General features: G+C 62.3%; 2 protein-coding genes across 3 annotated transcripts in view; one reads left to right on the top strand and one right to left on the bottom strand.

Annotated features, from left to right (window-relative positions):
- Window positions 1–9,946, bottom strand: part of KCNAB2 (potassium voltage-gated channel subfamily A regulatory beta subunit 2) — a 65,807-nt gene extending 55,861 nt beyond the window's left edge. For both annotated transcript variants that reach the window (XM_070403954.1, XM_070403956.1), the window contains exon 1: window positions 9,729–9,946. The gene's annotated coding sequence lies outside the window, so the exon portion shown is untranslated. The remainder of the gene's footprint in view (window positions 1–9,728) is intronic.
- Window positions 9,947–10,054: 108 nt separating this feature from the next.
- Window positions 10,055–20,914, top strand: part of NPHP4 (nephrocystin 4) — a 58,647-nt gene continuing 47,787 nt past the window's right edge. Inside the window, exons 1-4 of the mRNA XM_070403952.1 lie at window positions 10,055–10,243; window positions 11,211–11,280; window positions 15,873–16,043; window positions 17,008–17,160. Coding sequence (XP_070260053.1) covers window positions 15,909–16,043; window positions 17,008–17,160 — 288 coding nt within the window. The 5' untranslated portion in view covers window positions 10,055–10,243; window positions 11,211–11,280; window positions 15,873–15,908. The remainder of the gene's footprint in view (window positions 10,244–11,210; window positions 11,281–15,872; window positions 16,044–17,007; window positions 17,161–20,914) is intronic.

The following is a 20,914-nucleotide window of genomic DNA, read 5'->3' as shown; positions in this document are numbered from 1 at the left end:
AAAGGAACTTGGGCGCACACACGTGTTCACTCCAGCCCCGGGGGAGAATGCAGAGAGGCTGGACCCCAAGGAGACACCGTGTAATGACTTGAGGGAAAGCAAGAGGCTGTCATGCGCCGGCCACGGTGCTCGTCTCCCTCTTAGGAAAGTGCTTCTGCCGCACGTCGGACGGAGGCAGCGGACAGCACCCGTATCTCTGCCGGCAGGAGAGAAGGCGAGTGGAGAGGGGTCCCTCCCCTGAGCCCCATGATTCCTGCCTCAGACTCAGGGGGGGCTGTGTGTGTGGGCAGGGAAAGGAAGACCCCCGGTAGCAGGGGGATCCCCTGGGAGGCTCTGCAGCTCGGAGCTGGAGCCAGGGGCCAGCGGGGGTCCCCCTTACTGGCATCCCGGGGCCCTGGCCCAGGATGGAGGCCAAGGGCCAGCATCCGCCCTGCTGGTGAGGTGGGCGAGGCATCAGCCGGGAGGCCGTCCCCTGGCGGCTGTCCACCCACGCGCACAGCTCATCACAGGCCTGCTTCTGCGTGGCTGGGGATGAAGAGCAAATGCTTGGCCAGGCCGGGCGGCTCAGCGGTTGGGCATCAACCCAGGAACCAAGAGGCGGCCAGATCAATTCCTGGTCAGGGCACAGGCCTGGGTGGCAGGCTCGATCCCCTGTGGGGAGCGTGCTAGAGGCAGCACATTGGTGATGTTTCTCTCTCATTGATGTTTCTATCTCTCTATCCCTCTCCCTTCCACTCTCTCTAAAAATTTAAAAATATATATATTTAAAAATTGTTAAAAAAAAGAGTAAATGCTTGCAAGGCTTAAGCAGAGGCCTGACAAAGAGCAGATCTGGGACAAGTGGCAGCTACTGAAACAAATGACAGTTGTTGCTGTTGTCATCACTACAATCACCATCACCCACATCCCCATCCCTATCATCCCCATCATCCCCACCTCCATCACCACCTCCAGCCCCATTACTATCACCATCATCAGCTCCATCATCACTATCAACACCTCCAACCCCATCACTATCACCACCACCACAACCATCCCCATTACTATCACTATCATCACCACTATAACCATCACTATTACTATCATCACCACCACCATCACCCATATCCCCATCCCCATCATTACCACCATCATCCCCATCATCACCACCATCCCCATTACTATCATCACCTCCATCCCCATTACTATCATCACCTCCATCCCCATTACTATCACCATCATCACCACCATAACCATCACCATTACTATCATCACCACCACCACCCCCATCATTATCAGCATCACCGCCATCTCCATCACCACTTCCACCTGATCCTCATCATCACCACCACCATCCCCACCACCATTACTATCACCACTACCGTCATCATCACCACCACCACACCTGTCATCGTCACCATCACCACCATTGTCACCACCATCACCACCACCACCACCACCACCACTGTCTTCCAGCTTCAGATGAAGCGCCTGCTCCTTCCTGCAGGGGCGAAGGCTCTGAGCTGTAGAGTCTTCCCCGGGGAGGCCCTCTCCCCTGGAGACCTGCTCAGGAAACCCTACCCTTCTCTGGCTGCCCCTGGGACCACTCAATCCGGGCGCCCTGGGACAGTCTGCAGTTAGGAGGAATTGTCTGCATAATTAAGTGGCTCCTTGTAAAACCCTGAGTGTGCGGTCTCTTTGGGGAGGCAGCGGGGCAGCAGGCAGAGCGCATGCATCCAGATGCCAGGCGGCTGGGCGCCCCTGGCCCTCCGCCCAGGATGCCAGCCTCAGGACCACAGCTGCCTCAGCACCTGGCGCGGTCCCAGCCTCGGGGAGTGTCCCGCCTGCTGCTCTGCCTGGCTGGGTGCCAGGCCCCAGAGGCCGTGGCTGCTCTGCCCTCCCTGGGGCATTGCCTGTTGCGCAGGGTGTGGCAGGAGCGTGCCCTGGGGGAAAGCGCTATTGGAGTGCCCCGCCTGCGGAAGATGACATCAGGGAGCCCGTGATGGGGCGTCCCTGGCTGGCCCCTCGCCTTCAGCCTCAGGACCCACAGCTCGAGAGGTGGCGGGTGCACTGCAGGTCAGCGCCTGGGCCCGGTGAGCGGACAGAGGGAGGCTGGAGAGCAGTCCTGGCCGAGGGCGGCACCAGGGCCACTGGTAGGACCTCGTTCCCCAGATCACACCTCATGAGTCCGGCCTGTGGCCTCTTCTTCCTCCACAGCCTTGAGCCCTGGACATCAGCACTGGGAGGGAGCTGGGGTGACTAGCTGTCCAGGCTGGCAGGGAGGGGCCTCGGAGGACCGTGGGCACTGTGGAGGCTGTGGGGCACCTGGGCGCCTGCACCTCCAGCCTGGGGGGGGGGGTGCTTTCCACATTTCGTGGGGGTCCTGCCCCTGACACCCACAAAGTTTTCCAACATGTACGGGGAAATGAGCAGGTCCCCGAAGGACTATCTGGCTTAGGAAGGGGCCTGGGTTGGGGGGCACTGGAGCCCCGATGTGTGGTGGACCCTGCATAGGAGGGGCTGATGCATGGGGCAGGGCCCTAGGGAAGGTTGGGTACAGGTTTGCTTTCTGCCGGGGGTTCTGCTGTCTGATGGTCCCGAGTTAGGCGGCAGCCGCCCAGTCTGGGGTTGGGGTACCACACCCCTTCCTAGCTCCACAGAGGGCGGCTCCTGCTTGGTGGGCCACCCTTCCTGTGCCAGTTCCCACGTGGCTCCACCTTCTGAGGGAGCCCATTCCTGCTGTGTGCCTGCCGAGGGCTGAGCTGGGGTGCAGAGGTGCTGGGACAGACACGCCCCCTGCTCACGGGCGACACGGTCAAAGAGGGACTGGACATCAGCTACAATAACCACATGGACCGTGCCCAGAGTGACCTAGGGGACACTGGCGGGCCCCACACGGTGACGCCACTCTGCCAGCAAGTACGGTTCCTCCCCCAGCCTCAGTTTCCCTCTCCCTAAAACAAGGAGACGGGACTCAGGCCCTACACGGCCTCAAAGAGTGAGGAGACTTCCCTGAGGCCTCAGGCCTGGAGGAGCCAGGACCCCTGCCCCGAAATGCAATGCGGGATGGAATCACGCCCATGAGGGCAGGGTTAGCCGATGGGCTCAACGCCCGCTCCCGGCTGCTTCAGAGGCGGGGCTTCCGCCTGAGCCCGGGACAAGGGCCTCTCTCCCTGGAGGGCTGGGGGAAGGGTCCCCAGGCCGTGTGTGCCTTTCCTTGCAGAGGCCCGGAGGGTGCCCGGGGCTGCACCTGTCGCCCACACAGGCTGTTGCCCAGGGACCCTCTGGGAAGACCTGGGGCCCAGCCAGGCCCTTAGCACCCATACAGCCCAGCAGGTGACTAGGCGCCTTCAGCAGTTGCCCATGGTTACCATGGTTACCATGCTGCAGGGCAGCGGGGAATGACCCTCTCTTCTGCATCCCTCCCAGCGACACTCCAGTGGGCTTTGCTAGAACCTTCCAGCCCTGGGTGAGGCAGGAGCGAGGGCCCAGTGGGCACACAGGCCATGTGTGTGTATCTGTCTGTCTGTGTGTGTGTCTGTGTGTCTACCTGTGTGTCTCTGTGTGTGTGTGTCTGTGTGTGAGCGTGTCTCTGTGTGTGTCTGTGTGTGTGTAGGGTGGTGGTGACCACGGCAGCTGGAGCAGCTCAGGGGACCCTGAGAGAATCACGGCTCGCTGTAGGGCTGGGGCCTCTCGGGCCCTGGCTAGCGACCCTCCTCCCAGGAGCATGGAGGACCAGCTCAGCTCCCTGTGGAGCAGGAGGCGTCTTCTCAGGATGCACAGCGCCCCAGATCCTCACTCAGCCCGATGTCTCCCCCAGCACCCTCCGCCGTGTCTGCACTTTGCACGCAGCCCTCCCCACCCAGGAGGCCATCCTGTCCTTCCTGCCCGTGACGTGACGCAGTCCACCCCCCTCCCCCCGCCCTTGCACTGGACCCCGCGTCTCCTCCCACCGACTGGGGGCCCTGCGGGCAGCGGTCAATGAGGGGAGGAGCGAATCCACGCCAGGCCCGGCTGGCGCAAAGCAGGGTGGGGAGCACGTGGCTCCTCTGGGCGACATCGGGCCCAGGATGGCTGACTGTCCCCCTAAACGGGTCCTTTCGTTAGGACAGCGGGTCCATGTGCCAAGGGAGCTGCCCGGGCCGCCTTTCCCAAACCTGTGTTTCAGGATGAAGGGAAAGTCCCGAGGCGGTGCCGGTGCCTCGGCGGTCCGGCCAGCCCTGACCCCACCCTCCTTCTCCAGGCGCGTGTATGCAGGTGACTGCTCTCCCTGTGGGAGGTGGCCATTGCTCCTTAGGATCCGCAGTTCCTATTTTGGGCATTGCGTGTCCTTTGAGGAGCAAACGGATGGAGATGGCTCCAGGCCTCCTGTCCCTGACACCTGAACACCTCCTGGCCTGGGCGACTAAAAATACCTCCTCCTCACTGACAGGGACAGGCAATCCCGGAGGTGGGGGAGCCGCAGAGCAGGGAGAGGCTTCGGGGAAGGGGAGATGCCACGGGGGACGGGGGCGGGGGCGGCGGAGATGCCACAGGCCCAGCTCTGCTTCCTCCACACCACAGGGGACAGGCTGGGACAGCCAGCACTCCAACCAAACCTCGTTCCAAGAGAAGGGACGCTGCTAACAAGAGCACCTCACTCACCATGCACACCCCGCACCGCGCACCGGAGAGGGTGTGACTGGAGATTCAAGCTGACAAAAGCGCAGGGGTCATTCCCCAGGAAACACGCAGGCTTCCGGGTCAGAGAACCGAAGATGCCGGCGAAGCCCTCGCCAGGGCTGTTACCATCAGCGTTTCCTCCTGCGCTACGTTAAGGAGGGAGCGGGAAAGCTCACCCATAAACAGAGCTGGGAAGTGTTTCTCAAAGTGCGGCCTCGGCACCCCTTGCCCGTGGCTGGTGAAGGGAGGAGCTGGCGGAGCTGCGCCAGGACCCTGGGGACTGTTTTGGGCCCCACTCCCTGTGGCCCCGACGTGTCCCCCGTTCTCTGCCGTCACACTAGATGCCGAGCCATCGGTGCAGCTGGAAGGCTGAGCCCTGACCCCACACCTCACAGTGTCCTCAGAAAGGCCTCTTAGGGCAGGAAACAGAATCACGCACCGTGGAAACTGCCGACGGGACAGACGAGTGGATGCCCGAAGGGACCAGTTAACCCGAAAAACGACTTTTCTTCTCACCAACCCTGTGCGTGCACAGCGACCCTCTGTCCAGCTGTCCTGGGAGCCACCAGGGAGGGCAATGGTTGGGCTCAGTCTGTGACTAGAAGTGACGTTACTGAGTGTCTGTGCCAGGGACTGTCCCGATGCTTCCACCCAAGGCATCCCATTTCGCTGATCCAGAAAAAGGGGAGACGCAGACAGGGGCCAAGTGGCTGAGAGGCAGAGGGCCAGACCCTCAGGTTCCCCCCGAGGACCAGGGGTCAAGACGGTGACAGAGGGCCCTGTGAGCAGGATCCCGCGTCGCTGGGACCCGGGATGTGGGGATGTCGCGTGCTTACTGGGGAAACGGACCTGGGCGTGAACGGTTTGCTGCTTTGTCTTGGAAGGTGAGGTGGGTTCTGAGGAGAGACGTGCGCCTGGCGTCCGCCTCGCGGCGTCGGGTGACGGATCTCAATGTGCAGCAGCCAGGGCTCCAGATCGCCGTGGGGAGAGCGCCTACCGCGTCTGCAGCACGGACATGAGGCCGAGCGAGGGCCCCCTGCGCCTGCCTTTCCCTTTCTCCAGCCCTGTTTCATCTGCGTCCCACACGGCACTGGGACTCAGTTCTGCGAGAAGACGGGCTGCCTGCAAGGAGGGAGCTCACGGAGGCCGGTGCCAGGTATGCGGAAGGCAGTTGCCAGGTACGGGGCAGGCAGGTGCCAGATACAGGGAGGGGTTGTGGAGAGCGGCTACAGTGTTTGGACAGGTTAAGGTCCGAATCTGTGGTCCCACGTGGCTGAGTGACGTGGGCTGTGGGAGGTGCAGCAAGGAAACAAAGCTTGATCAGGTGCAGATAACTGAGTGGATTCGAAACCCGCGAGAACGTTGTGACCACGCCCTTTCTGTGCCTCGCGGAATCTCGCTATAAAATAAAGACTCGGCTCCCAGGCCGTGGTGCCGTCTCTCCATCAGAGAGGGCAGCGTCCCACCCAGCCCCAGCTTTATCCTTCACCGCCCCCTCTCAGGCTCGCCGAACCTGGCTGCGCTGGCGTGGCACAAGGTGTTAGCTCTGATGTCTCCGGGGTTAACCACATGGCCATTGGGCAGAGCAGGCATGGCCTCCGGAGACCCCGTCCCTCAGGGCTATGAGTTGGGAAGTGGGGTGTGCAGTGCAGGACACCCTCCGGCTGGGGTGCGGGGCCAGAGCCTCCCAGGGCACGGGGGAGAGGAGGCAGGCCCGCTGAGCCCCAGCGGATGTGGCAAAGGGCTGAGAAGACGCAGCCCTGCGCGTGCCCACCTGGCGGGGAGATGGTACCTGCCAAGGCCAGGCCTCACGGAGAGTTGCGGGCTACCCTCACAGTGACAGGGTGAACGGATGAACGTGGGTGACATCCCCCTGGCCCAGGTGTGCTCTCTCAGGGAGCTCCTGCTCCATTCTTCTTCCCTGAACTGGCTGAGCCAAGGACCACGCCTCCTCAGAGTCACCCCAAGAAAGGGGGACACACAGTGACTGGGGGCTGAGCGTGCTGGGGTTCCCACTCATGAGAAAGGCAGTTTCCACATCCCGGGGAGCTGGGATCGAACCCTGACGTCCGTGGGGGGCTAAGGATTGATGAGGAGGGAGCGCAGCAGGAACAGAACCAAGGCTTCCTCCGGAGCCAGGAGGCCGGCTCAGTCTCACCACCGCCCCGTGCCTCAGTTTCCCCCTCCTGGCTAACCAGCCTACCCCCCGCAGGGTTATTTACAAGACCCGCTGTGAAGTTAGTGGGAAGCGCAATCTCTCCTCCCCGTCATCCCGCCCAGTGGCCGGGCCCTGCCATCTCTCTGACATCTGAGCGCCACAGTGTCCTCATTCTGGGGGCCTGCCAGGCCAGCAGGATGGCGTCGCCAGGATCCTCTGCTCCCAACAGCCCCCCCAGTGACTCGGACACACCCCAGGGTGCTGGCTTCCTCCACACCTGCCGTCAACACCTCCAAAGTGGCCTTCCCCCAGGCTGGCCGAGGTCTGCACATCCACGGGCTGGCTTCCTCCAAAGGGCAGAGCCAAAGAAGTGACCTGGCTCCAACTGGCAGGAAGGGAGGGGCCTAACCTGGCCCCGCCCCTGCTGCTGAATGAACAGGGGAGATGACATAAGGATAGCTCTTGGGGGAAGTGGCCATTAGCATTTATGCAAATTAACACATCACATCTGAGGAGGATGGGGAACAGCCAGTTCAGGCCACAGCTGAACTTGAAGGAGTCACTGCCTCTGGGCTTCTGCTGACTCCTTTCAGGGGGCAGGTGGCTGGGATGCTGGCAGCTCTGTGAATAGCCCCAGCTGCTGGGCAGGAAGGGGGATGGAGAGCGGTGTGGGGTCCTGGGCCCTGGACACCCTCAGAGATGGTCCTCCCCGAATATACCTGAAGTTGACCCCGCTCTGACCCATTATTCAGGGACCCCAGAAAACTGCTCTGGCTCCCTGAAGGTCACTGCGAATTTAGTCAAGGATACGGACACGCTGCCTGCTGTCAGAGTCCCGCAAACAAGCCCGTTGCCTGGGCTCTGACAGCAGGGGAGGCCTTCCTGCTCCAGCTAGAGGAGGCCCCCCTCCTGGCCCCTCCCGGAAACTGCAAATCAAGACTCGTGCCTCTCACTTCCTCCTCAGTCGTTTGGGGTTAGAAGGTCCTTGAAAGGAGAGACAGAAAGCCGCAGGGTCTGAGGCCTCTCGGGCTGCCCTGCCCAGAGCTCACTGCCCTCTGACCCTCACCAGGCAAGGCATGTGTCCCATCCTGCCCCCTCCGGTGTTCAATCCCGTGCGTGCCAGCTTCTTCCCACCCAGCTCCACACCCAAACTCAGAAGGGTGCTGAGCGTGAGACCAGGTTCCACACTTTTCATGCCCAACCCCTCCAGGCCTGGCTCAGTCCCCAGGCGCCGGGCAGTGCCCACAGGTCTGTGGACTGGCAGAGCAGAGAGAGACACAGGCCTGGACCTGGGTTTCCTACGGGAAGCCCCCAGCAGCTGCTGCTGAGGCAGGAATGTGCTCTAGCCCAGACACCCTCAGTGCCATCGAGGCGGGGGGTGGGGGTGGACCTGGAGAGCATCCGTAGTCTCTATGGACATGACCTGGGGAGCCAATGCCCTCTGGGCCCCCCACTTCGAGGGCACAGGGGCAGGAGCCCAGGAACTGCCACCAGCCTGGGCTCTGCAGGTGGATGCGTTTGCCGGGGGACAATCAGGAAGGCAGATGGGACTCTCCACACGCAGGTCCCCAAACCCTGCAACATGGACCTCAACCCGACTTCCCTAGCAGAGCGGGCGCTGGCTCCTGGCATTGGGGGGGGCTGGCGGTTTTTTGAGGGGGAGGAGAAGTTGCAGAGAAAGAAATCCTGACATGACAGATAGCGGGACAGCTGTGGCCAGAACTCGGTGTTCCTGATCCTGGGATGTGATGTATTAATTTCCATAAAGCCTAATAGCCCGTTTCCCCCAAGAGCTATTACTTATGTCATCTCCCCCAGGATGTGGTTCAACACAGGGCAACAGATGAACGGGGCGGAAGAGCCAGCCCCAGGAACAGGTCCCTGCTCTGCACCCCGCAGCGCAGGTCTGTTCCCTAAGGTGACCCCACGACCCGCAGGACCGAGACCCCCTGCCCTCAGCCCCACAGCCTGGTCCCCACCATGCCAGGAAGCAAAGAAAGTTACCAACCGCCAAAATGCTGAATCACAAAGTGAGGCTGAGCAGGAAAGTGGGGGTGGGGAGGGAGATGGTGGCCAGGGAGGACGGCAGGAAAGGGTGCAAAGGGACTAGAGCCCCCCTCCCAGGATGCTCCAGGCAAAGTGGAGCCCCCACAGGAGCCCCGAGTACAAAAGTCAGGAGCGGCGCAGGGTGCGCCTGGGTGGGAGGGCGGAGAGGTGGGCAGGCACACAGCGGCCGCTACCGCAGTACGCAGCAGCGGTGCAGTCCCTGGGTCCACGCGTCCTTCTAGAGCGGCAGCAGGTAGGGAGGTGGGAAGAGGAACGAACCTGAAGATGCCCCAGGGGCACAGGGAGGGGGTGGGAGGTGCAGGAGGAAAGTGCCAAGGTCCTGGGAGTGGGGCAAGGAGGAGAGAGCGCCTGCGGGAGAGCCTGGGAGCAGAACGGGTGGGAGGATGGGACCAGGAGGGAGCGGCAGGGTGAGCCTTCAGGAGCAAAAGGGTTGGAGGGATGGGGGGACTGGCACCGGGGGCGCTCCGACGGGCGCAGAGGCCTGGGGAGGGGATGCGAAGGGGGCTGGGTGGGGGTGAGGCTGTGAAGAGTGGAGGGGACCGAGATAGGGCAGAGGGGCGCCAGGACCGGGGGGAGGATGAAGTTTGGGGCCGGGGTCGGGCACAGGAGCTGAAAGGTCGGGCGGGATGGCAGACAGGGCGGGCCAGGGAGGACTGGATGGGGGAAGGGAGATGATGGGGCAGAGGGAAGATGGAGAGAGAGAGCCAGCCGGCTGGAGAGGAGGTGAGGGTGGAGGCGGGCGCGGGGACGCGCGAGGGAAGAGGAGATGGAGAATCACCGCAGGCCTCGCGGGGGCCGCCGCTGCTCTCCCGGTGCGCGGCCGTGGACAGCGCGTCCCGCCGTGGTCGCCCCTTGCACTCACCTGGGGGCTCCAACTCCGGATCCTGTTCCCGCTCCGGATCTTCCTTCCCGCCCCGCCCGGCGACTTTAGCGCCCCCGAATCCCGCTCTCCCGGCCAGGTTCCGCCCGCAGCATCTTCACCTCGTGGGACACCCGGGGCCACGCCTCTGACAGCTCATCATTGGTTGGAATTCACGCCAGTCACATTCCCATTGGCCGAGGAAGAGCCAAGCATGCAAATCAGGACGGACCCGCCACCGCACCGATTGGCTGGGGCTGGCGGAGCGGAGCCTCTCGACTTGCGCTCTGATTGGCCGATGACGGTGACACGGGGCGGGTTCTCGGCCAGGGCGCGAGGCTCCTCCCGCGGTGGCAGCGGCCCGGGCGTCCTTCGGCCGGTTCTTGGCCCGCGAGGCCTGCGGCTCCGCCCGGCACCGGCTGGCGGCGGGGCCTCTGCGTCCCTAGTGGATCTCTTCCTCGAGAGCGTGGGCCTCGTCACTCCTGGGTGGGCGTGGGCGCGGCGGACCGGTCTCCTAGGTAACGCGGCAGAACCATGTTGGCTGGCGCTGCGGGGGAGGCTGGACACGGTGTCGACCCGCTGGGCCGCTGAGCGGGCCGGGGGTCTAGGGCTTGGGCTTGGGGATGCTCGGCATGTCTCTCCGCGGGGGCCCGGTGCCTGCGGGGCGCGGCGGCCGGGCGGGGCGCAGGGCTGTGCCCGCGTCAGTTGCACGTCACCCCTCCGCCGTGACACTTGGTTCGGCCCGGGCTGCTGGTTGCCTGGGTATCCTCGGCTCCTGGGGCCTCACCCTCCGCCCTCTGCCCCTTGACCCCGAGTCCCTCTGCAGTCCCCAGCTTTTAGGAGAGCGCGGTCTGGTCTTTTGCTGAGATCTTGGCGGGCGTTGGTTTTCCCCGATTCGGCGTCCCCAGCGGCCTTCCGGTACCGGAGGCCCGTGGGGGACTACTCCTGGGTGCGTTCCCCTGGTAGGGGTGCCCGTCTCCTGTGGGTGCCCATTCCCAGTGGGTGCCCGTCCCCCGTGGGTACCACCGGCCAGGGAGATCTCCAGACTCCCTAGTCCTCGCAGAAGGCCACCGCGCTGCCTGTGTCCAGCGCCCCTGGCATGGCACTTGCCTTCACCCTCTGCTGTCCAGCCAGCTGACCTCCTGGCCGGCTCCGAGCTCACCACCTGGCCCCTTTCCGTGGCCGGCATGCTTGCCCTGCTGCCCGCTCCTCCTTCAGCCTCGAGGCCCCACCCAGGCACATCCCTTTAGCGCCTGTCTCCATAGACACCAGTTCTCAGACCCACTCCCTCCTGTGTTGCAGTGTCATCTTGGTTGAAGTATGTGCCGGAAGTCCAGGCTCCGCTTGCCTAGTTAGAAAGGAGGTGGTTGTAGCTATAGGTGTCTGTCACAGCTCACGGCACCCTCCACTCCTTCCTGTCGTCTCCACAGGTCCCATCCATGTCTCTGGTCCCGCTAACTTGTGTCCTTGTCTTCCTCCCTCCAGGTACACGTGCCGTGAGGGTAGAGAGCCTGTCTGCTGTGGTCAGCGCCGTCTCTCCAGGGCCTGGCACGTGGTAGGTGCTCAAAGGATCTATTTTGAACCAGGGAATTCCAGGCGGTGCTTAATTAGATCTCCACTTACTCCCCCCGCCCCCCCCCCCCCCCCCCCCCCCGCCCCTTTCCCAAAGTTCTCCAAAGCTTTTGGGTCTGTTATTCAAGATCTTGTTCTTTTCTGGGAAGGCAGCTTCCCTGGGCCTGGACAGCTCCTCAGGGCTCCCACCCTCCCGTACCGTTCCCTGGACTTTGGCCCAGCTGACCTCCAGCTCCTCGGCCCCCTCCTCTTACCCCTGCCCTGCTTTCAGCGCCCCCCAGAAAGGAGGCTGGATTAGCTGTCATCTGTGCTGCTCCCTCAACCCTTGTCATTCTCTCTGAATCTTTATTCTTAATTTTTTAAACATATTTTTTTATTGATTTCAGAGTGGAAGGGAGAGGGAGAGAAACATCGGTGATGAGAGAGAATCATTGATTGGCTGCCTCCTGCACGCCCCCTACTGGGTATTGAGTCTGAAACCTGGGCCTGTGCCATGACTGGGAATGGAACTGTGACCTCCTGGTTTACAGGTCGACACTCAACCACTGAGCCACACCAGCCGGGCCTCTCTGGATCTTTAGATTCTTGGAGGCAGGGCGTTGGTCTTCACACGTGTGTGCCCAGTCAGACAGATGTTGGTAGACGCGCTGAATAGGCGGCAGCAGCAAAGACCACGGCAGCTTCATAGCCCCTCACTGTGGAGGTGGGAAACAGATGCAGGGAGGGCAAAGGAGTCCAAGAGGGAGAGGACCAGCCTGGCTCCCTGGCCAGTGCTCTTGACCTCCACCCCTGGGGCCTCCTGTCCCTCTGCCTCTCCTGGCCTCGGCGGGACCGCGGGGCAGGCATGGTTAAGGGGCTTTGCAGTCAGCCCCGGCCGCTGTCTGACTGGGAATGGCCATGCAGCCTCACTGTGGGGGGAATGGTGGTGCTCATCTCAGCACTGCTGGAATCGTAAATGTGGAAGTGTGAGCGCTGGCTCATGGCAGGGCTCACAAAAGCTGCTGTATTTTTTCTGTGTCTCCCCAGCCCATTGGGCCCCTTTCTTGGGAAAGCATGGGACCCTCCTTTTTCTCATCATTCTTCATCTAGCCCCCAAGACCCGCTGCCCTCCCTCTGCAGCACCCCCACTCCTCCGGCATGTGAGGGTGTACTTCATCATCAGCAGGATTCCTGCCGAGTCCCTAGTCTTGACCTCACGGAGCTCAGTCTCGCAGGACAGTGGGGACTGCGCAGTGTGGTGACTCCAGTGGGGATCCCATGCGGGGAGCCCTGGGGGGACGGGTGCTCATCCTGGGGAGGTGGCATTTGGTCTGACTCCGGGAGGACAAGGAGGATTACCCAGGTGTGTGTGTGTGTGCGCGTGTGGAGAGGGTGAGAGGGCGTGATGTCCGAGGGGAAGGGCCGAGTGGAGAGGAGGGAGGGCCAGGTGGTAGCTGTTCTGTGGGGCCAGGAGGAAGGGAAGAGTCTGGGTGCCGCAGCCCCTGCAGCTGCCTGGGCTCCACCCCCGGGAGCCTGGGTCTCGGGTCACCTCTCCCTCCGTCGCCCGTGCAGACCTTGCTGCCCGCCTCCACCTGCCAACGCAGGGTTGGAGTTTGGGTGGCTGATCCTTTCAGATGGGAGCCTCCTTCCCAATGTGTCCTGCTGGTACAGTGGGGGCCATGCCTCTGTCCAAGGCCCCAGCAGTGCGTTAGGGCACTCGCTTCGCATGAATAAGCATCCCGATTTCATAGGAAAAGTCAACGGGAAACAACATTTCTCTGAAAAAAAAAAAATGCTTGGGCGTCAACTTTATGGAAACTTCCATTTGCTCTTGGGAATGTTTATTGAGTTCTGATGGTGGCCGGGTCTCAAGGACACAGGAATGCAGGCCCCCTCTGTAAGCAGCTGGCCGGTGAGCTGGTGAGATGAGGGCAAGTGGCAAGTACCGTGACCCAGGGAAGCACAGGGACCACGTGGGCTCAGGGCTGGACCCTGGGGCCGCCAGGAGGCCCCCATGGGCAGCTGGCTCTCCCACCAGCTACTGGTCGGGGCCCTTCTGCTCGCAGGGTGTGGACGCCTGAGTCCCGTGGCTTCTGTAACGTTACCACAGATGGTGGCTTCAAGCCGCAGATTCATTCTCTCCCAGTTCTGGAGGCCAGGAGTCCAAGGCCTGTCTCCCTGGGCTACAGCCAGGGTGGCCGGGCTGGTTCCTCCTGGAGGCTCCGGGGGAATCCGTTTCCTCGCCTTTTTCAGCTTCTAGAGGCCCCTCCACGTCTCTCCCTGCGTCCTGGTCCCCCGGCCTTTGCTCGGAGCCCTCCGGCCTCTTGTTAGGACCCTTCTGACAGTGAGGGGCCCACCTGGCTGATCCAGGATGACCGCCCCGCCCAGGTCCTTAACAGGCGTCACATCTGCAAGTGGCGGACAGACGCAGCGTTGAGTGTGCAGCTGCCAGTGAGCTGCTCATCCTGCTGCACCGAAGTCCCTCGGTCCGTCCCGCAGGCTCGGTGGACCCGCTCCTCCTGCAGGAGTTTCTGTCGTTCTGCATGTTCCCCCGGAAAGAACAGGCTCTGAGTTAAGCGGTTCTTCCAAATACTGACACATCTAATCATGCAATTTCAAAAGCTCGAGTTCGCTGCGGCACTACCCACCGCCGAGAAGTCTGAGGGCATGAGCTGCCGGCGCACGGAGCAGGACACTGACTCCCTGTTCTGCTCTTTGCCTGGAACTCGATTTTGATTACGAGTCTTCCTTGAAGTGACAGGCTCGTTTCGTTCACGTTGGAGAGGCACCTGCCAAGTACAAGTCTGAGTAAGCGTGTTTCGTTTCTCAGCAGTTCTTCCCAGTGTCAGTGTTGCCGTATGAACAAAGCGCCGGTTCAGCTCGCAGCCTGAATCGTCAGAGCAGGGCTCACCGGCCGGGGTGACCTCTGCCTTCATTTTGGCAGTTTTGGTTGATCGTGGAGAGCGGCCACAGCGTTTGGACAGGTTCAAGCCTCGGACTAATGAGAGGACATGATCCTCTCGTGGCAAAGCCACGTGCAGGTCCCAGCTTGGAGGGCAAAGCCCTCCCAGCACAATTATGGCCAAAGGCTGTGGCTGTGAGCTTGACCGTATGGTCCGAACTTGTGGCCCCACGTGGCTGAGTGATGTGGGCTGCGGGAGGTGCAGCAAGTAAACAAAGCTTGATCAGGTGCAGGTAATTGAGTGGATTCGAAACCCGCGAGAATGTTGTAAACATCTTCACCCGCCCTTGCTTTGCCTCGTGGAATCTGCTATAAAATAAAGCCTTGGCTTGCAGGCCGTGGTGCTGTCTCTCCATCTGAGAGCAGCGTCCCACCCGGCCCCAGCTTTATTCTCCTGTCTGTCTGCTCCGTCCTTTACCACCCCCCTCAGGCTCACCCCTGGCCGTGCTGAGTACGGCCCAGTTTATATTTCCCCTTCCATCACAGAATGCTAGAAATGCATGTACTCCAGGAGAGAAAATGTGTCCTTTTCACAGTGTCACCAAGGACATCCGTAAGTGAAGCCCATCACTTCGCTGTGAGTGGGGAGGGCTTGCTCCCCTGGCTGCGGGGCGGGCTGAGTCCCGCAGCGCCCACCATGGCCCCGCTCCACACAGTGAAAAAGGCAGACCTCACCTGGATGTGTGAAAATGGCTTTGACCTCGCGGAGCCCTTGAATAGCCTGGGGAACCCCAGGGTCAAGATGCTTACAACATTCTTGCGGGTTTCGGAATCCACTCAATTACCTGCACCTGGTCAAGCTTTGTTTCCTTGCTGCACCTCCCGTAGCCCACGTCACTCAGCCACGTGGGGCCACAGGTTTGGACCATACGGTCAAGAACTGCTGGCCTGGAGACCAGCCCGCTGCCTCTTCTCCCCACCATTTAGTGTACAGAGTCCGGCCTCTGTCAGCTGAAAAGACCCTCAGGAAGGGTAGACCCGTCCGGCTGGGAGGTGAGCCAGGCGATGCTCAAACTGCCCCCAGCTGGCTTTAGCAGCTAGAGACTTTGCCCGTGCCGAGCCGCCTGGGGGGCTGGGTCCCGCTGAGGCTTGGACCCACTGGCCTTGCCTGGCTTCTGCTCTGCCTGCTTCTTGTGTGTGTGAAGGTGGGGCTCCCGCACTGGCCCGGCAGCTTCCGGGGAGCGCCACCGCTCCAGGAGCTGCAGGAAGGTCTCACTCAGCAGACCCGACAGAAGCTCTGAGATTTGCATCTTGGGGCCCTGAGTGGGCCACGCTCCCCAGTCCCGGCGGAGACAGCCCGGTCCCCGAGGCCTGGGCCCTGTGCACGCTCAGCCTCCGCAGCTGCATGGAGCGGCCCTGCGTGTCTGTCCCTGGGCCAGTCTCCGAGGCCCGGAGAGTCCTGCTCTGATTGGCTCCCGAGTGGAGTGGCAGAGTGGTTCTTTGGAGCGAGACAGGCAATTGCCAGGGGAAGGCAGCGCGGGTGCCAGTCTCACCCTGGGTGCGGAGGGTGGGGTTGCAGAGGCGGGTTAGGGGCTGCTGGGTCCTCGGATACAGTGGGAGGTAGGGAACTTTTAGAACTGCTCTGAGCACTGTGGTATTTACAACTCTTATTTCTTTGCACACGAATGGTGCAGGTGACCCCCGAGGCCAGTGACCCGCAGACCGGCAGGATGCGTGACTGGCACCAGATTTTTGACCAGAACGTGCTGGTGCCTCCCCACCCACACAGAGCACGCCAGCCCTTAAAGGACTCGACGGCGTTTCAGTGCGTCCTGAAGTGGCTCGATGGGCCGCTAATTAAGCAGGTAAAGAAATTTGCTATTTATTGTCAAACACACGTTGTTACTGCTCAGCTGGGAGGCTATTGATTTCCACTCATTTATCCTCATCTCACCGTTGTGCCCATTACCTTGGGCCTTGGCAGTATTGGGAGGCAAAGTGGCCCATCAGCAAAGAGAATCCGCGACTCAGCGGCTCGGTCAGCACTTTTGACCCTGGGAAAAGCCTGCTTCTGCCCACAGTGCAGCGGTTTTAAAACGGGTAATCTGGTTCCCTGGGCTCTTTCTTCCTTTTTTAAAATATATTTTTATTGACTTCAGAGAGGAAGGGAGAAGGGGAGAGAGAAACAACCATGATGAGAGAGAATCATGGACCGGCTGCCTCCTGCACACCCCCTACTGGGGATCGAGCCCGAAACCCAGTCATGTGCCCTGACCAGGAATGGAACCCTGGCCTCCTGGTTCATAGGTCAGCGCTCACCACTGAGCCCCGCCGGGCAAAGGGCCTGTGTTCCTAGTCTCTGGCTGCTTTGTCTGTACTTGTGGCTGTGACATCTCAGGCCTCACAGATTTGCTTCTCCTTTGCTGACACCACCCTGTGGTTACATCAGGAAGGGTTCACTGGGTTGTGCACGATAAAAACCCACCCAAATAGCCTAAGGTAGAGGCGGCCATTCCTCACATGGCAGGCAGACCCTCGGTTACTCCAAGCTTCAGGTGTGGCCGACCGGTGTCCGTGATGTCCCCAGGCTTCTTCGGCTCCACCGGGTGCCAGATGCACTGGTCCCCGCAGCCCCCACCTGCGTCTCCTGGGCTCTGTGGGTCTCCCGGCGGGGCTGGGGCCGGGGCTTCGTGTTCTCAGAGGTGGTTCCTGGGAAGGAAATTGGTGCCTAAACCCCGGAGGACGCTGACGGCCGGCTTACCTGGATGGTTGTCAGCAGCTGCGGGAGGCTTGGCCGCTGAGAACCTCAGGGCGCACCCCGTCTCACAGGGTGCGCTGGAGATGCTGTCGGAGCTGGGGTGCCATCTCCGTGTGTCTCTCTTCGATGTCGCCTACCGCCACTTCTTCGGGAGGACGTGGAGGAGCGCAGCGAGGCCTGTGGAGCCGCTGCCCAGGCAGCCGTCCAGGATCGTCCTGAATGAGGTGGGCGTGACGCGGGCAGCAGGTGTTGGGGCCCTGGGGTGGGCAGGGGACCCCCGACCCGGGGACACCAACAGCACCTCTCGGGCTCGGAAAGGCCTATGGGCCGCAGCCCAGGCTCACAGCACTGGTCTGAGGGCGGCGCCATTTCCAAACAAAGTCTTGCGTGGAGGCCAAGCGCCCTAAACGGGTGAGAGTGCTGCGCTGGCTGGAGCAGTGGGCGGCGGGCGTGTGGGGTCTCGTCCCCCAGTACGCGGGGTATTATGTTCCCCCAAAGAGTAACCCAGCAGGTCACGAGGCTGTGCGTGCCCGCGTTTGTGTGTGCCCACGTTTGTGTGTGCCTGCGTGCCTGCCTGCGTGTGAGCAGGTGGACCTGGTGAGCTGGCTGTGCGGCTGCGCTGACCGCGGTGGCTGTCTTGTGGCCTCTACCCTGTGCGTCCACATGGAGGAGGTCGCCAGGGTCGTGGGGTGGGACCCTGCTGTGGGGCGAGCACAGGGATGAGTCCCTCCGCTGTCCTCCCCTTGGAGAGGCTGGGACTGTCCCCATGGGTGGCACTCGGCTGCCAGGCCTCCCACCCTGAGGCGCCGTGGTGCGGGGACCCTGCAGCATCAGGGCGCGGGCAGGGGGAGCCTTCTGAGTGACGCCCACCCTCCACGCTGCCCAGGGCTCAGCATTGTGTGTGTGGGGGGGCTTCTGTTGTCACTCCCGTTGAGTGACGCTTCAGATGTCACTGCATCAGCTCGTGGCTCCAGTCCCAGGTAGGAAAACCGAGATCCGGCTCCGGTTCCGAGTCCGGGAGCAATGTGGGCTCCAGCCCCGCTGGCGCCGTTTGCATCCTGTTTACTGAGCTGGGCGTGGGGACTGGCAGGGGCTAGCGAGGACTTAATCCTGGCGCCTCTGGGGAATTGCTCCGTGGCCTCGGAGTTGCCGAGGAGGAGAACGCGCCGGGGAAGTGTGGGCCAGAGGCAATGCCCCACGGGATGGCGATGGTGGCTCTCCAGTGCTGTGCCCTCAGCGAGCAGCAGAGGCCGCTGGTGCCCCGGGAAAGTCTTCACATCCAGCACTTGCTTTTGTTGCCTTGATGGTCAGGATACAGAAAAAGGGGTTTTGTTCAAGTTCTTTAGCTCCAGAGAAGGCCCCTCCCCGTGTGTACACATGTGCATGTGACGTCTGCACAGTGAGCTGTCCCTGAGGGGCTGGCATGCAGGGGGGCAGGCGCTGCTCACTCTGGGGGTGCCCTGCCTGCCCCCCGTGGACACAGAGGAGTCCAAGCTGCCCTTTTCGGGGTTCGGGAATCGGGTGGCACGCTCTGACTCCACTGGCTGCCTGTGTGTCTGCTTACCTGGCAGCGGGGGGCGGGTCTGAGGGTGCGGCTGCCCGTGGCAGGCCCAGCTGGGCTTCGTGGCCCTGGATGTGGGTGTGGGCGTCGTCCTCGTGTGCTCGGCGTAGTTGAGGTGTCTGTGTGAGAGGCGCCCTGGAGAGGCCGCTGTTCATTCCCCGGCCTTAACCCTGAGCCGGGAGCTTGTCTGTGAGTGATGACGCCTGGCACCCGGCCCCCAGCTCCGAGCGGCTGTGGGCTCTGCTCCGAGACACCTTTGAGGAGCACTGCCCTTCGCTCCTGAGAGACGCCCGTCACTCAGCCGCCTCTCAGCAGGTGTCTTTAAAAAATAGCTGGGGGCTGCCCTGGCCGGTGTGGCTCAGTGGATAGAGTGTCAGCCTGTGGACTGAAGGGTCCAGGTTTGATTCTAGCCAAGGGCACATGCCCGGGTTGCGGGCTCAATCCCCAGTGGGGAGATGGCAGCCAATCCATGGTTCTCGCTCATTATTGATGTTTCTGTCTGTCTCTCCCTCTCTTTTTCTCTCTGAAATCAATAAAAACATATTAAAAAAATAACGGGGGGTCAGAGTACCGCACAGCCCCTCCATTTTCTCTCCAATGGACCCGGTTCCCCTTAAATCCTTCTCTGACGACCACGCCCATCCTCGGGGACAGGCTGGTTTTCCTGCTTCAGCTTCTGGGGGTGACTGGGCAGGAAGCCTAGGGGTTCTCCACACTCAGGAGAGACCCTGCCGGGGTCCTCCCACCCCAGCCCACCTCAACCCTGGGTGCTGAGGTCACAGGACATCATCTGCTCTCTCTGGTAGCAGGTGATGGGCTGCTTCCACTCCCCCCCAAGGGGACGCTGACCCTGAGTTCCTCGCCGGTGAGAGCCGGCCATGTCCGAGTTAGCAGCGGCTGTAGGGAGGCTGGGGGACCCCGTGAAACTCCAGGGCTGCCTTCTCCCCGCGGCCTCACCGCCTGTTGTGGACCCTGTGCCGCCCCCCGTGCAGCGCGGAGGCGGCAGGGAGCCAGCGTGTATCTAGGAGAGCGGCCGTGTGGCTGGCTGTCATGTCCCTCGGGTCAGCCGCTCTCCTCCAGGCTGGGGCCCTGAGCCAGGAAGGGGGACAGTATTGGGACTTCGTTGTGTGGTGGCCCAACTGCCTGGCGTGGGGGACAGTGCAGAGGCCAGCCTGTGAGCTGGGGTGTGTTCGCCGTGTCCTGGGGGTTTGCTTACTTTCCTGTGTCCGCCGGGAGATGTCCTTTGGCCGGAGCGGGCTGTCCTGACTGCTCTGCAGGGTTTGCTGTGAGAAGGACAGGAGCTGGTTGGACAAGGTGGACGAGGTGGCGCGGGGTCACTTTGCCTGGCTGCAGGCACTGTCACCCTGGTCGGTGACACGCAGGGCCTGGCGGCTCCCTGGGAGGGGCTGTCTCCCGGCCGTGCTGCTCGCTGGGGTCAGGGTGAGCCCACCAGGTGGGGGACGCCTCGGCTTTGTCATCGGCGAGTGCGTTTCCCGGAGGAGAGTGCTGAGCAGCGCCTGTGCCTGGAGGTCCAGGGTCCGAGCCCAGTGGGACCGAGCGGCGGGTGAGGGCAGGAAGCGCCGTGAGCGACCTGCCTTCCTGGCGACGCTCTGGCTCAGGCCGGTGGAGAAGGCTCTGGCAGGCACCGCTCCTCTCCCTGGCCTTGCCACCACCGTGCATCTGCTGGCGGCCTCTCCGGAAGCTAGTTCTCAGAGGCCCCGTCACTGCCACGGGGTGAGACGTGGAATCGTGGCCTGAGGCCCGTGGGGTCCGTGTGTCTGAAGGTGAGGCAGCGATAGGAGCATTTCTGTGGTTTATTCACCTGCTTATTGGGCAGTACCTGTCGCCTGTGGAAGAGTGTGGTGCGAGGTGGGGGCGTGGGTGCCCACACTGCGGGCCTCCTCTGGCAGGAAGTCTGACGGGCTTGACGCGAACGTCCATCCTGTCGTTTCAGTCGACGGGCAGATTTGCCTCTCAGTGCACACGTGGCGTTCGTGCACCGTCCCAGGCGGAAGGGCGCAGTCAGGTTTGGCCCGCTGAGCGCCGTCGGGGTTTGTGGCTGAGCCCACGTGTGCGGTCACGCGGCCTGGGCCTAAGCACCGCGTGAGCCTCTGGACCCTGGCCGGTGACGGGAGGGCAGCTGTGGAGCCGCACCATGTGTGCATCCCAGGCCTGACCGATGGGCAGCAGGGTCAACCCAGGACCTCGTGTTTTCCCACGTGCCGCGCCTCCAGCGCCACCTCCCGCTCGAGCGGAGTCCCGGAGACGAGGGCCGGTGTGGCCCCGCTCTGCTCGTTTTGTCTCAGAATCATGGTTCGGTGTAGGTGACAGGGAGAGGCCGCAGCCCTGAACCTGTGCTTGGGGCGTGCTGGGAGGTGGGCCCGGCTCTGCGGCGGGGCAGGGCCACGGTGACCTCC

Source organism: Myotis yumanensis, unplaced genomic scaffold (genome assembly GCF_028538775.1).
Source record: "Myotis yumanensis isolate MYYU_CA2020_CCGP unplaced genomic scaffold, mMyoYum1.0.hap1 SCAF_2, whole genome shotgun sequence".
Taxonomy (NCBI): Eukaryota; Metazoa; Chordata; class Mammalia; order Chiroptera; family Vespertilionidae; genus Myotis; species Myotis yumanensis.
The sequence above is the reverse complement of the archived record's forward strand: the minus strand, read 5'-3'. Positions and strand labels throughout refer to the sequence as shown.